The 13,213-nt window shown below is 35.0% G+C and overlaps 1 protein-coding gene across 1 annotated transcript; it reads left to right on the top strand.

The window, feature by feature from the left end:
• Positions 1-33: 33 nt before the first annotated feature.
• Positions 34-1,928, top strand: LOC107876575. Its single transcript, XM_047393558.1, has 4 exons — positions 34-361; positions 768-842; positions 972-1,079; positions 1,394-1,928. The coding sequence occupies exons 1-4, from the start codon at positions 239-241 to the stop codon at positions 1,727-1,729; spliced, it is 642 nt and encodes a 213-aa protein (XP_047249514.1). The 5' UTR covers positions 34-238; the 3' UTR covers positions 1,730-1,928.
• Positions 1,929-13,213: the final 11,285 nt, after the last annotated feature.

The following is a 13,213-nucleotide window of genomic DNA, read 5'->3' as shown; positions in this document are numbered from 1 at the left end:
GTGGTGCTGCTAACATTTAACTAATAACAAATCTAGTTAGTTACAAGATTCCTACATTCCCTACATATAATACGGATATAACTTTAGTATGATCTGCGCATGCTTTATTATTATATGTTGTTGAAGTTTCCTGCTGTTTCCCACATGAATTCATGCTTCCTAAGGAAGCTACCCTTAATTTTTTCAATAGGTGTTTCCCACTCCAATTCCAGATCTTTCCTCCGAAGGTCCATTAGTGATGTCAGGTAGATACCGAGGAGTATTCCCTGAGTCGCTTAAAGCTAAAGGAGTCCTTGCAGACTTGAGTAACTTCTCCCTGGATCTGAAAGCTATACAGGCAAAGGATATGCCTCTTGATAAGGTAACATAAATGTCTCAGATATAAAGTGAATCACAAACAGGATAACTTTTACCTATTGGATCTGCATTTTCCTCCCAAGAAGAGCAATTGTGATGAAAGAATCATCTAGATGTTACCTTAGTAGCTGTACTCACCTTATATGCCTGGTGGGCATTCATGAACCTTTGCACGTTTGTTGAAGGCTGTGGAGGATTTTGTGAAGGCAATCATGGTCTGAGTGTTAGTATTCAGCTGTGAGATTATTTCTTTAGTAGTTAGTTCAACCATATATTTCCTTAATTTGGCAGCTGGGAATTTTTCTGGCTGTTCTGCTGCAGACTTGAATTACTCTATCCGTTAGTAAAAGTGAAAATACTAGATTTAAGAGGATGCATTGGTTCAATTGCTTTGTATGTTAAATGTGCAGGTGTTGGCAAGGCAACAGGTTGAACTACTTACAGCTCAGGCCTGGTTGACTGAAAATAAAGACCTTGAACAGAAGGTTGTTACCACCTCTATATTACATTATAATGCCTAGATGGATTGTTATGATCTGCTAATTTTTGTCCGTGTGTCGTTGACTTGATTGTGTTTTTTCTTAAAAGAGTTTTTACCATCCTTCTACTTGCAGATAGCACAAACAAGTATACAGAATGGCGTTATTTCAGAGTATACTCGCATGATATTGATAGAGACCGATAGAGGCAAAGTTGTCACTGAATCAACCTCCAAGCGGAAGGTACTGATCAAAAAAAATTTAGCGTTTATACCATATCTAGCAGTTCTAAGTAGTAGTCAATTGTAGGCAGAGTATACTTGAAAAACACGTCCAAATAGTTATTCTCTAATTTAATTTGGTACATTCAAATGTCTTTTGCCTCGACTTGTGTTGTGTCATATGCAGTAAAACAATGAAGTTGCCGCAATAGGCATAAATAGTCTAATGTGATTTGAAAGATTAGCGCCCCATTGTAGTTTTTCTTTAACCACAAAGCTTAATGAAGCAGGTTCCCCATTGTAGTTTTTCTTTAACCACAAAGCTTAATTAAGCAGGTTTCCACTGCTCCTAAGAAGATTGAAGAGACTAAATTGCAGAAAAGGATATTGCTACAGAACCATGGGCCTGGTTTTGGTAACTGCAGTGCTACAGTTGAAAATATTCCTCCTGGAGCCACCGAGACAAAACCTGAAACAGCAGAGATTTTGGCGAAGGCAGCATCTAATTGCTGCGGAAAGATGTGTGACATATGCTGTTGTATGTGCTGTGCACGGATATGTTCAAGGATGAATGATCAGTGTGCAATCGTGCTGACACAGTTCCTGGGTTCCTTGGCATGCTTAGGTTGCTTTGCTTGCTGTGAATTATGCTGTTCCGGAAATGATGGATGAGAAAGTGACCGCATAGCTTCCTTGCAGTCCTGTTGTATATTGCGTCAATTGTGACAGTTTCATACGATTGTCCTAGTACATTTATGGTTCTTGTGAATATTGTATTTATCAACACAGTTCTACCAATTGCTTCACTGTAATTGTGTAGAAATATAAGATTTGAATGCTTGATAATCAGAGAAGAATAACGTTGAATAGACATGATTCTTTGCCGGAAAAATTGTGGGGGTGCAAACTAAGTTTAACTTTACAAATTGGGGTTAAAAGGCAAGTGAATTAGGTCTGATTTCCTTTCTTTTTCAGCTAGGAATATTAAGAAAAACACATAAAAGTAATATTGAAGCGCGAAAGTACACTTGCTCGTTGATATCAAGATTGAAGATCAAAGACGAGAGTATTTATTTAGGGCTCCAAATAGCTTGTTCTGTAAATGAGAAAGATGAGATGCCTTTTACTTTTCATGTAATGGTTTGTTTTTCGGGCATGAAGAATTAAATTAAATGCACAGCTTGCATTTGTTAGTCAATTAGTGCAATCACATATATAAAACAACAAACTATAACGTAAAAAAGTCATAGTCTAAAATTGCACCTTGTCACAAAAGTATTTCTTTACGCAAAAACTTGAGAGATTTAGAGAAGAGGAGAATCTGTAGGTTACTCATACATTTTGAAGGGATACAACTCTTCAGAAAGAATCTTAATAGTTGTGTCCTTTTTCATTTTTATTTATTAATATTATAAATATATAATACATGATTATATATATATAATTTCTCTACATATGGACCCGAATTGATTCACATTGGTGATCCGGTTCAATTTCCTTCATGTCCCACACACATAGTGGGTCAACTCTCATTTCTGTTCTATAACTTTCATATATTACAACTAGACCATGCGACTAGTAGATACTTCGAGAGCTTCACTAATATACATATGTTAGGAATATATGACATGATATCAGTGAAACTTATAGTAGATTATAGTATGCCTTCTCGTGTTAATTTACTTTGAATATGAAGGTCACAGTCGAACTAAAATCTAGGATGATATTTTAAATATTTCAACTCTCCTGTTAAGTCCTTAGTTTTGACGATTGACAAACTCATAGTTTGTGACCTGTTTCCTGGAGTTTTTGTGATGACAAAAACTACTACGCATTAGGGAACAGGTTGGGCTCACCTGTCGCTGTCATAGTCAAACTGCCACGGCTGACACATAGTACAAAAGTTGGTGAAAAACTCCTGCTACTTTTTTGTCTCAACCAATGAGATCTCTCCTAGATTTTCTTGTGTCATAATATATATTGCTCATCTTCCTCAACAAGAAAACTAATACTTCCATATACTCACAATTAAATATCTCTCTGAAGTGCTGCATCAAAGTCTAAAACTGTAACAGGGAACCTGTTGTTTATTGAGTTGTTTTATTTCTTTGTTATAGTTGAGGCTTTGTATTGTTTACTTAAATGCTTGCCTACATTTTCTTATGATTGTCAGTAGGTTTTGTGGTGCAAACCTTCATTTTGTAATCATCTAGAGTTAGGTGATTGTGTCAAACTAAAGTTAGCTTGTGAAGTCTAGTTAGAGTTAGCTGGAGGTGAGAAGCAGTAGAGTTACTGCTTGGATTTTCTTGTAATAGAGTTATTGCTAGGAAACAAAGGATTAGGAGGTTAATCCTTGGAGTTTGTATTCAAGAAGTTGCTTGGATATAGTGGAACTAAGAAATCCTGGATATAGTGGAACTTAGAAATCCTGGAGGCAAGTTATGATTTTTCTCCCCTGAGCAAGGAGTTTTCACATAAAAACCTTGTGTCCTTTATTTTACTTTATTTCCTGCACTTCTTACTTTACATATCTCCTAGTTCTTATTGTGTGAGTGCGTCTGGGAACAGGTACCTGAGATGAGGAACAACCCACCCCAACCCTTTATCTTCTAGTCTTCAAGCTATATAAACGTCTACTAAGGTATTCCATGCTAATTACAAACAAGAAGAGTGATACAAGATCACCTTGTATAAGCCTCTCAGCAACATTAAATAGGTAAGTGGATTTCCCATTAAGTAGGATAATATGGTTGACAATTGGACACACTACATTATCCAATGAATGAATTTACAAAGGACATTGAATTTCAGCATAACTTGTTCCAAGAAATATTGGGTTGTGGGTCATTTTTCCTTTCTGTGTGGATAAATAAAGTCCAATTTGGACTAACCCACTTTTGCCCATAGGCCCATTACTATGGGGTATATATATAGATCATTTTAGGTCTTATTTCATCATCCACAAAGAGAGTTTTCAGCAGCTAAAAGATACAAAATAGAGCAGATTTTCGTTAAAAATTTCTTCCACAACAGTCAACTTCAAATTGCGATTCCCGCTTCATTCTTGTTCGATTGAGCTGATGAATTTTAGAAAACTTGTTTCTCTTATCTCAATCTTTGATTTGGAATTGACGGAGGTGGATTTGGTGACCTGTAGCTCCTATTTTCCATCCCTGAGCAACAACTACGTTTTTGTGCTTTTAATCATTTTCTTTCTCTAGTTTTAAGTGCAATCTTATTGTGTTGTTGCTCGTTGTTTGGCACTTGTTTTGTGGCCGATTTTGAAGAACAATATTGTAATTCTTGGTGATTATAGTGGAGGTTTTGTTCCCGTATTTTTTTTACTCTTCACATCGAAGGGTTTTTCACGTAAATTTGATGTCTATTATGATTGGTTTTGTTCTTGTCTTATCTTATTTGTGTGATTGATATATTTGCTGCCATATTATTATTGTTCTTGGATTTTTTTGTCTCCTCTTGGTTCAAATTAAAAGGGAAATTTTAGACTTGAGTATTCTTCCGCTGCTACCCTGTCGTGCACTTTGATAGTACCTTGCCCCTTTCCCAACAAAATGGTATCAGAGAGTAGGTTGTTATTGATTTGAATAATGAATAAAAATATGAGCAAAATGGTGTATTTGAATAGTAGTAATTATTATATTTGAAAAGTCAAGATGAAAGATTTTTTGTTTGTCAGGAAAATGCATTTACCTATGTTAGCGTCTACTAAACCTCAATCCATGACAGGTGAGGATTGTGAATTTGAGCACCTACAGGTTTGTGGCTATATTAGACAATCGGTTGAATATAATGTTAGAAACCATATTGTGAATGGGAAACATACAAGAAGTTTGCTGGATAAGCTCGAGACACTTTATGCTTCGAAGACTCACAATAATAAGTTGTTCCTATTTAAGCAATTGATCAATATTAGGTATAAAAAGGGAAGTCTTATTTCTGATCATATAAATGATTTTCAGGGTGTCCTTGACTAATTGTCCAGAATGGGTGTAAAGTTTGATGAAGAAATTCAGGAAATTTGGCTTCTTAATACGTAGCCAGACTCTTGAGAAACTATTTGAGTTTCTTTGACTAATTCCGCTCCCAGTGGTGTTTTAACTATGAAATATTCTAAGAGGGGTATCTTAAATGAAGAGATGAGAAGAAGATCTCAAGCCTCATCTTCTTTATTTTCACACTCTGATATTTTGGTTATTGAAGATAGAGAGAAAGAGAAACAAGTCCAGAGATCCAAATGTTAGAGGTAAAAGTAGAAGCAATTCGAAGTCCAAATTCAAAAAATGTTACATGTGACTATTACAACAAAAAGGGGCATATCATGAAATATTGTTACAAGCATAAAAGTGATATAAGACAACAAAAGAAAGAATGCGATAATGAAAATCGTGTTGCTGTTGTTTCTAATGATGATCTTCTTGTTGCTTGTGGTGGAAATGCCATTAATCTTGTTCGTGATGAGTCTAGCTAATTTGTGAATTTTGGTGCTACTTCTCATGTTACGCCAAATAAGGAATTATTTTCTTCTTATACTTCAGGTAATTTTGAAATGTTGAAAATTGGCAATAATGATAAAGTTAAAGTACTTGGCATTGGCACTATTTGTTTGGAAAGTAACAATGGTTCCAAACTAGTTCTCAATAATGTCAAGCATGCTTCTTGAATCTGATTTCTATAGGAAACCTTGATGATGAGGGTTATGTTAACACCCTTGGTGCTGGACAGTGGAAGCTTAATAGAGGTTCGATGATTGTGGCTTGAGATGACAAGTTGTCTAACTTATACATATTTTAGGGCTCCACTTCTAGAGGCTCAGTAAACTTGGTAGAGAATAATACTCTATCAGAGTTATGGCATAGAAGATTGAGTCATATGAGTGAGAAAAGGATTGATAGATTGGTTAAGGAAAATTTTCTTTGTGGAGTGAAACAAGCAAAGTTGAAGAGGTGTGTTCATTGGTTGGCCGGTAAATAGAAAAAAGTTTCTTTTTCAGAGTCATACGCTTTCAAGAAAGCTTGATTTGCTGGAGTTGGTATATTCTGATTTGTGTGGTCCTTTTAAAGTAAGGTCTCATGGTGGTGCACTTTACTTTATGGTTTTTATTGATGATTATTCTTGCAATCTCTGGATATTTTCTTTGAAGTCCAAGGATCAAGTACTTGATGTGTTCAAGAATTTTTAGGCCTTTTTTGAGAGCCAGACATGGAAGAAGTTGAAATGCATTCGCTCAGATAATGGTGGTGAGTATATTGATCCTTTTGATAGATATTGCAGAAAGTAGAGTATTCGGCATTAGAAAAATCCTACAAAAACTCCTCAGCTAAATGGTTTAACGGAGAGGATGAATAGAACTTTAGTTGAAAGGGTTAGATGTATTCTTTTAGATGCTAAACTGTCAGATTCCTTTTGGGCAGAAGCACTTAATACTGCTACTTATGTTATGAATTTATCTCTTACTGTTGCTTTGGATGGTGATGTCCCTGACAGAGTTTGGCCTTGTAAGAATATTTCCTATGATCATCTTAGAGTCTTTGGGTGTAAAGCCTTTATGCATGTTCCTAAGAATGAAAGGTCAAAGTTGGATGTTAAAACTAACAATGTATCTTTATTGATTATGGTCAAGATGAATTTGTTTATCATTTCATGATCCAACTGAGAAGAAACTTGTTAGAAGCTATGATGTTATGTTCTTTGAAGACCAAACAATTGAAGATTTTGACAAAACTGAGAAGGTTGATTCTCAGAGTAGCAACAGCCTAGTTGATGTTGATCTACTTCCTTTGACTACTGCTCCTGAAGAAAATCTTCATGATGAAAATAAAGTTGATAATGAAGATGATGATCATGTTTAGAATGACCACCATGATGTTGTTGACGCTCCAGTGCAAGTTGATATGGTTGATCAGCAGTCAGTTATTGATTCTCCAAAGAGTTCTCTCAGATAATCTACTAGAGCAAGAATAACTTCATATCATTATTCTTCGGTGAGTATGTACTCTTGACTCACGGGGGAGAACCTGAGATAAAGTAAAGTAAAGTGGAAAATGAGATTAAATCTTTGCATGATAATCACACCTTTGATTTGGTTAAGCTGCCTAAAGATAGAAAAGCTTTGGAAAATAGGTGAATTTTTTTAGTGAAACATGAAGATGCTAACACAGTTCCATGGTACAAGGCTAGATTGGCTTTGAAGGGTTTTAACCAGTAAATGAGTTTATTTTGATGAGATATTCTCTCCAGTTGTGAAGATGTCATCCATTCACGTGGTTCTAGGTTTAGCTGCAAGTCTAGATTTTTAGGTTGAGCAAATGGATGTTAAAACTACTTTTCTCCATGGCGACTTAGATAAAGAAATTTATATGGAGTAGCCTAAAGGTTTTTAAGTCAATGGAAAAGAGAATTATGCTTGCAAATTAAAAAAGAGCTTGTATGGTTTGAATCAAGCTCCTAGGCAGTGGTATAGGAAGTTTGTTCCTTTATGAGTAAGCTAGGCTTCAAGAAGGCTACTTCAAACCATTGTTTTTTTGAGCAAAAATTCTCTGATGATGACTTTATTATTGTATTACTTTATGTTGATGACATACTTGCTATTGGTCATAATGCTTACGGGATTTAAAAGTTGAAGCAAGAGTTAAGTAAGTCTTTTTCTATAAAATACTTAGGACCAGCAAGACAGATTCTTGGTATGCAAATTGTCCATGATAGAAAGGCTAAGAAGTTGTGGTTATCACAAGATAAGTACATTTAAAAAGTACTTCGAAGGTTCAACATGGATAAAGCTAAGGTTGTCAGTACACCTTTAGCTATGCACTTCAAATTGAGCACGAAGTAGTGTCCTTCCAGTGATGATAAGAAGGAAGACATGAAGAAGGTTCCGTATGCTTCAACCATTGGTAGTTTGATGTATGCAATAGTTTGTATAAGATCAGATATTGCTCATGCTGTTGGTATGTTATCTGTTTTCTTTCTAATACTGGAAGAGAACACTGGAATACTGTAAAATAGATTATGAGATATCTTTGTGTCAGTTCTAGTTTAAGTTTGTGTTTTGGTACAAAGACGCCTATTCTTTGTGGTTATACTAATTTATACATGACTGGTGATTTTTATACTCACAAAATCTAGTTCAAGGTATTTGGTTACTTTTGCAGGGGGAGCTGTGTCTTAGCACTCTAGGTTGCAAAAATGTGTTGCTCTATCTATTATAAAAGCTGAGCTTATTGCTACTATTGAAACTTGTACAGAATTGATTTGGATAAAGAGATTCTTGGGGAAACTTGGTTGTGCTCAAGATAGGTATGTGCTTTATTGTGACAGTCAAAGTGTCATACATCTTGAAGAGAATTCTACATTTTATGGTCTGTCTAAACACATTGATGTGAGATACCATTGAATTTGGGATGTGTTTGATTCTAAGTTTCTTGAACTTGAGAAGGTTCATACGGAGGATAATGGTTCCGACATGATCACTAAAGCTTTGCCAAGAGGAAAGTTTGTAGATTGTTGCATGATCGCCGGGATGGAGATCTCTTCCACATAGTCGGGAGGGGGAGCATTGTTGGGTTATGAATCTTTTCCCTTCCTATATGAATAATTAAAGCCAATTTGGAACAACCTACTTTTGTCCAGAGGCCTATTACTATGGGGCATATATATATAGATCTTTTTAGGTCTTATTTTGTCATCCACAAAGAGAGTTTTCAGCAGCCAAAAGAGAGAAAATAGAGCAGATTTTGGTTCAAAGATTTCAGCCACAACAATCAACTTTAAATTGTGATTCCCACTTTGTTTTTTGTCCGATTGAGCTGATTTTTGGATATCTTATTCTTCTCATCTCATTATTCGATTAGGAACTGATGGAGATAGATTTAGTGACATGTATCTCCTATTTTTCTTCCATGAACTACAACTATATTTTGGTGCTTTTGCTCCTTTTTTTTCTCTAGTTTTTGGTGCAATCTTGTTGTGTTGTTTCTCGTTGTTTGGAACTTGTTTAGTGCATAATTTAGGAGAATAATATTATAACTCTTGGTGATTATAGTGGAGGTTTTTGTTCCGTAATTTTTTACTCTTCACATCAAAGGGGTTTTCACATAAATTTGGTGTCTCTTGTGATTGATTTTGTTCTTTTCTTATCGTATTTGTGTGATTGATATATTTGCTGCCATATTACTATTGTGCTTGGGTTTGCTTGTATCCTCTTGGTTTAAATTAAAAGAGAAAGTTTAGACTTGGCTATTCTTTCGCCGCTACCATGTCGTACACTTTGATAGTGCCTTGCCCCTTTCCCAACAAGAAGGGCCACTCTACAATGTCATATCCCTTTGTGAGATCAACCTTTATCAAGAATTTGGCAGAAGTCTTCTTCATAAAATAAGGTTTGATCAATTTTTATGCTCGAATAATATTTTCACCTTGTACAAGGAATAAATCCAGCTTGACTTTCACTAATAATGGTGATCATGACCTTCTATAGCTTAGCAGCCAGTACTTTAACAATAAATTTATAAAGAACACTGAAACATGCAATTGATCTAAAGTCTTCCACTTTGATAGGAGAAGAGACTTTTGAAATTAATGTGATTATTGTGCATTTAATGTAGTTGTTAGTTACCAGTAGCAAAAAAGTCTTTCACAACCTCAATAACCTCTATTTTGATGATGCTCCATGTCTCTTAAAGAACTTGGCATTATATCCATCAATGCTCGGAGATTTATAATCTCCAATAGCTTTTAGACCATTATAAATATATTGGTTCAATTATTGATCATGCATAAATATCAACTCTGTGTTGATGAAATAATGTAGGTCCTTTGCTCATAATCAATCATTGACAACAAGTAAGGAAGAAACAACTGACCCCATAAAATATTTTTTGAACTTAAAATTATTACAATCAAATGTTCATCATAGGAAATTAGGTAACTTTAGGAGAATTTACAGCTATTTATATATTTTTGTCATGACAAGTCATGATAGACACCTAATATAACCCTCCAGCTAGTAAACTAACCCATAGTCTGAAATATCAAGTAACAGACTAATAAGATAAATGGAAACCAACACTCAATAGAAAGAGAAAGAAAATCAGAAGAAAGTAATTATTCCCCAAGACCCGGTGAAGTTAGTACAAGAGCCACTAGAAAATCAAGAGCACAAGGTAAAACATAACATATATATATATATATATATATATATACATACATACATATAAAATATAGAATACAAATCAGTCTAACAAAAGAGGAAGAGCAGGAACAACTCTGGACGCTAGGAGTTCACTCCAAATCTTCAATCCATGGCTGCTCTCAATGGTGGATCTGAGATTTTTGTGTAGCGGGTTCAAAAAAAAGAAAGAATGCTAAGAGCGTTGGCAAATTAGCTGGTCAGATTAGATATAAATGGGTCAGATATGGACTTGGTGACTCATGAAACCTGGACTATTATGGACTTAGGAGTTTCTTATAACTGACATAAACCATGTGAGCTACATGGAGTCCAATGTTTTGTCCTCCTAAGGAAGGAACCCCATATTGGAGAGAGCGTTATACTCTTGCTAGAGAGTATAACCTCAAACTCATCTCTGTGATCACAAACTCGGCTCTTTGGCCCTTAAATCTCAATCCTATAGTGGCACGTAGTTCTGGGAAAGTAGGATTCCCTGAACCCACACTTCCCACTCGATGCTAAATACTCCTCCCAGACTTAGCTCAGAACGCATTAGGAAATCCACCTCAATCAACTCAAGGGTCTATCATGAAGACCAAAACATAGATATTTCTCATCTGTAAATCATAATCAACTTGTGGATTCCAAACTCGACTCAAACTCAAAACAATCTTTCTCAACATCAAGTACACTTGCTTATTAAATTATACCAAGTATCAAGGCTTCAAGAAAATATCATAGAACTCATTCTTGACTCTCAAACTCAATATCAATGTATATTAAATAATCAAACTTCCCATGGAAAAGTATAAATCATGACACTTATCTTAAATCACTTAGAAATCATCATCTCATGATAACAATATACAACTCATGGCATAAATTCTCAATTTAAGAAATAAAACAATGAAATAGTCATATATATCAATCTTGAATAGCTCAATTCTCATAAATCATTGATAAAGTAATTTGGGTGTAAACCCACTTTGCAAAATCATGAAATTCAATAGTAGAAATTAAATCTTTGGGCACAAGAAAGAAAGAAGTGTCCTTGTTCAAATCCCACATACCTTAGATTATGATTTTGGGATGAACAAGCTTGATTGAAACACTTCCTTAAACTTTTGAGCTAAGTTTCTTGATGCCTTTAACTTAGATATCTTGAATCTTGAACAACTTTGTGGAATCTATGGAAAAATTCTTGAATTTCTTGGAGAAGAATTGTTTTGGATTTGGAAGTGAGAAACCCTAGTTCTAGATATTTCTTGGAAGAGAAATGGAGAAGAAGGGATTTCTCTTCTCTACTTGAATCTACATATAGAGGGCCAAACTAGGCGGAAAGACCAAAATGCCCTTGAGCAAAATTCTAAAACTGGAGCCCGATTTTTGGCCCTGGAGCGATGCGCCATAATTGCGGTCTTTCACTGGATTTGGCAATTAGGAAACTGCTCAGTGGTGCCACCTTGGTTGTGACCTAGAAGGGCACCGCGACGCGGTGAATCGCGTTGGCGCACCGGAATTTGACAATCCTGATTTGAGCCTTGGCGCGACATGTTAGTATGGTGAAGGATTACTAGAAAATAACAATTGGGATATTACTCATCTCCACAATGCGCTGAGGGTCTATATAATGATGTGTCATGACTTGGACTTTATATAGTCATAACTTCTTGCTCCAACCTCTGATTTTGATGAAATTAGTATCGACAGAAAGCTTATTCAATTGTCCATGAGACAGAAATTCAAAATTAGGGAAATACACCATGAAATAAACATCAATAACTTTGGAAGTCATCCATATTTACTTAAAAGATGGATTTATGCTTAAGGAACAATCGGGGTATTACAGATGCACATGTCAGTAATGAGAACTTGTACTTTGATTTGTAGGGTGCTGAAGTGTAGTATCAACACTAAGCATGAGGTACTCAGTGGGCATCAACCCATTGAGTTCCAAAAATAATGCAAGTATAAATAACACGTAAGTTAGGAATATGCATAACAAATAATTAAATAAGAAATGAGATGCAATAATGATAATAGAGAGGTAAAAATAACTACATATTCTATGATTAACTAGTGGCGAAAGTGCCGTATGACAAATAGATAGACAATATAAAATAGTAGAGGAAAGAACTATATACAACAGTAGTATGAATAAGAGATATACAATAGTAGTATAAAGAAAAAAGATGGTATTCCATAGGAATAGCTAAAAATAGAGTGTATAAATGAGAATACTATATTGATAGCTAAACCCAATGGTACTAACCTACAGGAGCTAGCCTAACATCCCAAACATCATGAGGGTTATAATGTTAGGAGGGAAACTAGCTCTAGCATAATTAGGATGAATAACCATAAGGTAGTCTAATAATAGAGCTCACAATATTTAAAGAAGAAAAATGGGCTCAGGAGTGTACTTACAGCCTTGGGTACCAATCCATAACCAGTCTACCTTAAATTATACAATAATATCCAAATAATAATATAATCGGTTAGCCCAAAAAAATAAAAATTTAATCATGATCCATAAGTCCAAAGGTATAACCTATCACTCAGCAAAACAACAAACATAATCTATACCTTTTCAGCCCCCCATAAAACTGATAGATACAAACGCTAAACAATTATACTGGTGATAGACAATGCATAAAAATAAATGAATACAAAAAAAATCCACTACTACCAAACCAACTAAGTGACACATCATAATAATTATATATACTTCATTCGGTACATCAGCATAGAAGGCAGGACCTATGGGGTATCCCCTCTTCTGATATGTGTTTTCTAGCTAGGAACCCATAGGGGACTCAGAATATCTATATATATTACCTGGTTCCAAACTAGTACTTTCAATAATGAACCACCATAAATCTCTTCTATCCGATGTCAGAGAGATATAAGAATATAACAAGTTCTCAGAAATGAATTGAGACTAAATAAGTATTAATCTATAAAATTTA

This window comes from Capsicum annuum, chromosome 7, assembly GCF_002878395.1.
Source record: "Capsicum annuum cultivar UCD-10X-F1 chromosome 7, UCD10Xv1.1, whole genome shotgun sequence".
Classification (NCBI taxonomy): domain Eukaryota; kingdom Viridiplantae; phylum Streptophyta; class Magnoliopsida; order Solanales; family Solanaceae; genus Capsicum; species Capsicum annuum.
This window is presented reverse-complemented; position numbering and strand designations above follow the sequence as displayed.

Excerpts from the sequence above, each read along its gene's own strand:
- LOC107876575 (XM_047393558.1), top strand. The coding sequence starts at position 239 with ATGTCAGGTAGATACCGAGGAGTATTCCCTGAGTCGCTTAAAGCTAAA. Across the intron at positions 843-971 it reads ATAAAGACCTTGAACAGAAG|ATAGCACAAACAAGTATACA; the intron begins GTTGTTACCACC and ends TTCTACTTGCAG. Across the intron at positions 1,080-1,393 it reads AATCAACCTCCAAGCGGAAG|GTTTCCACTGCTCCTAAGAA; the intron begins GTACTGATCAAA and ends TTAATTAAGCAG.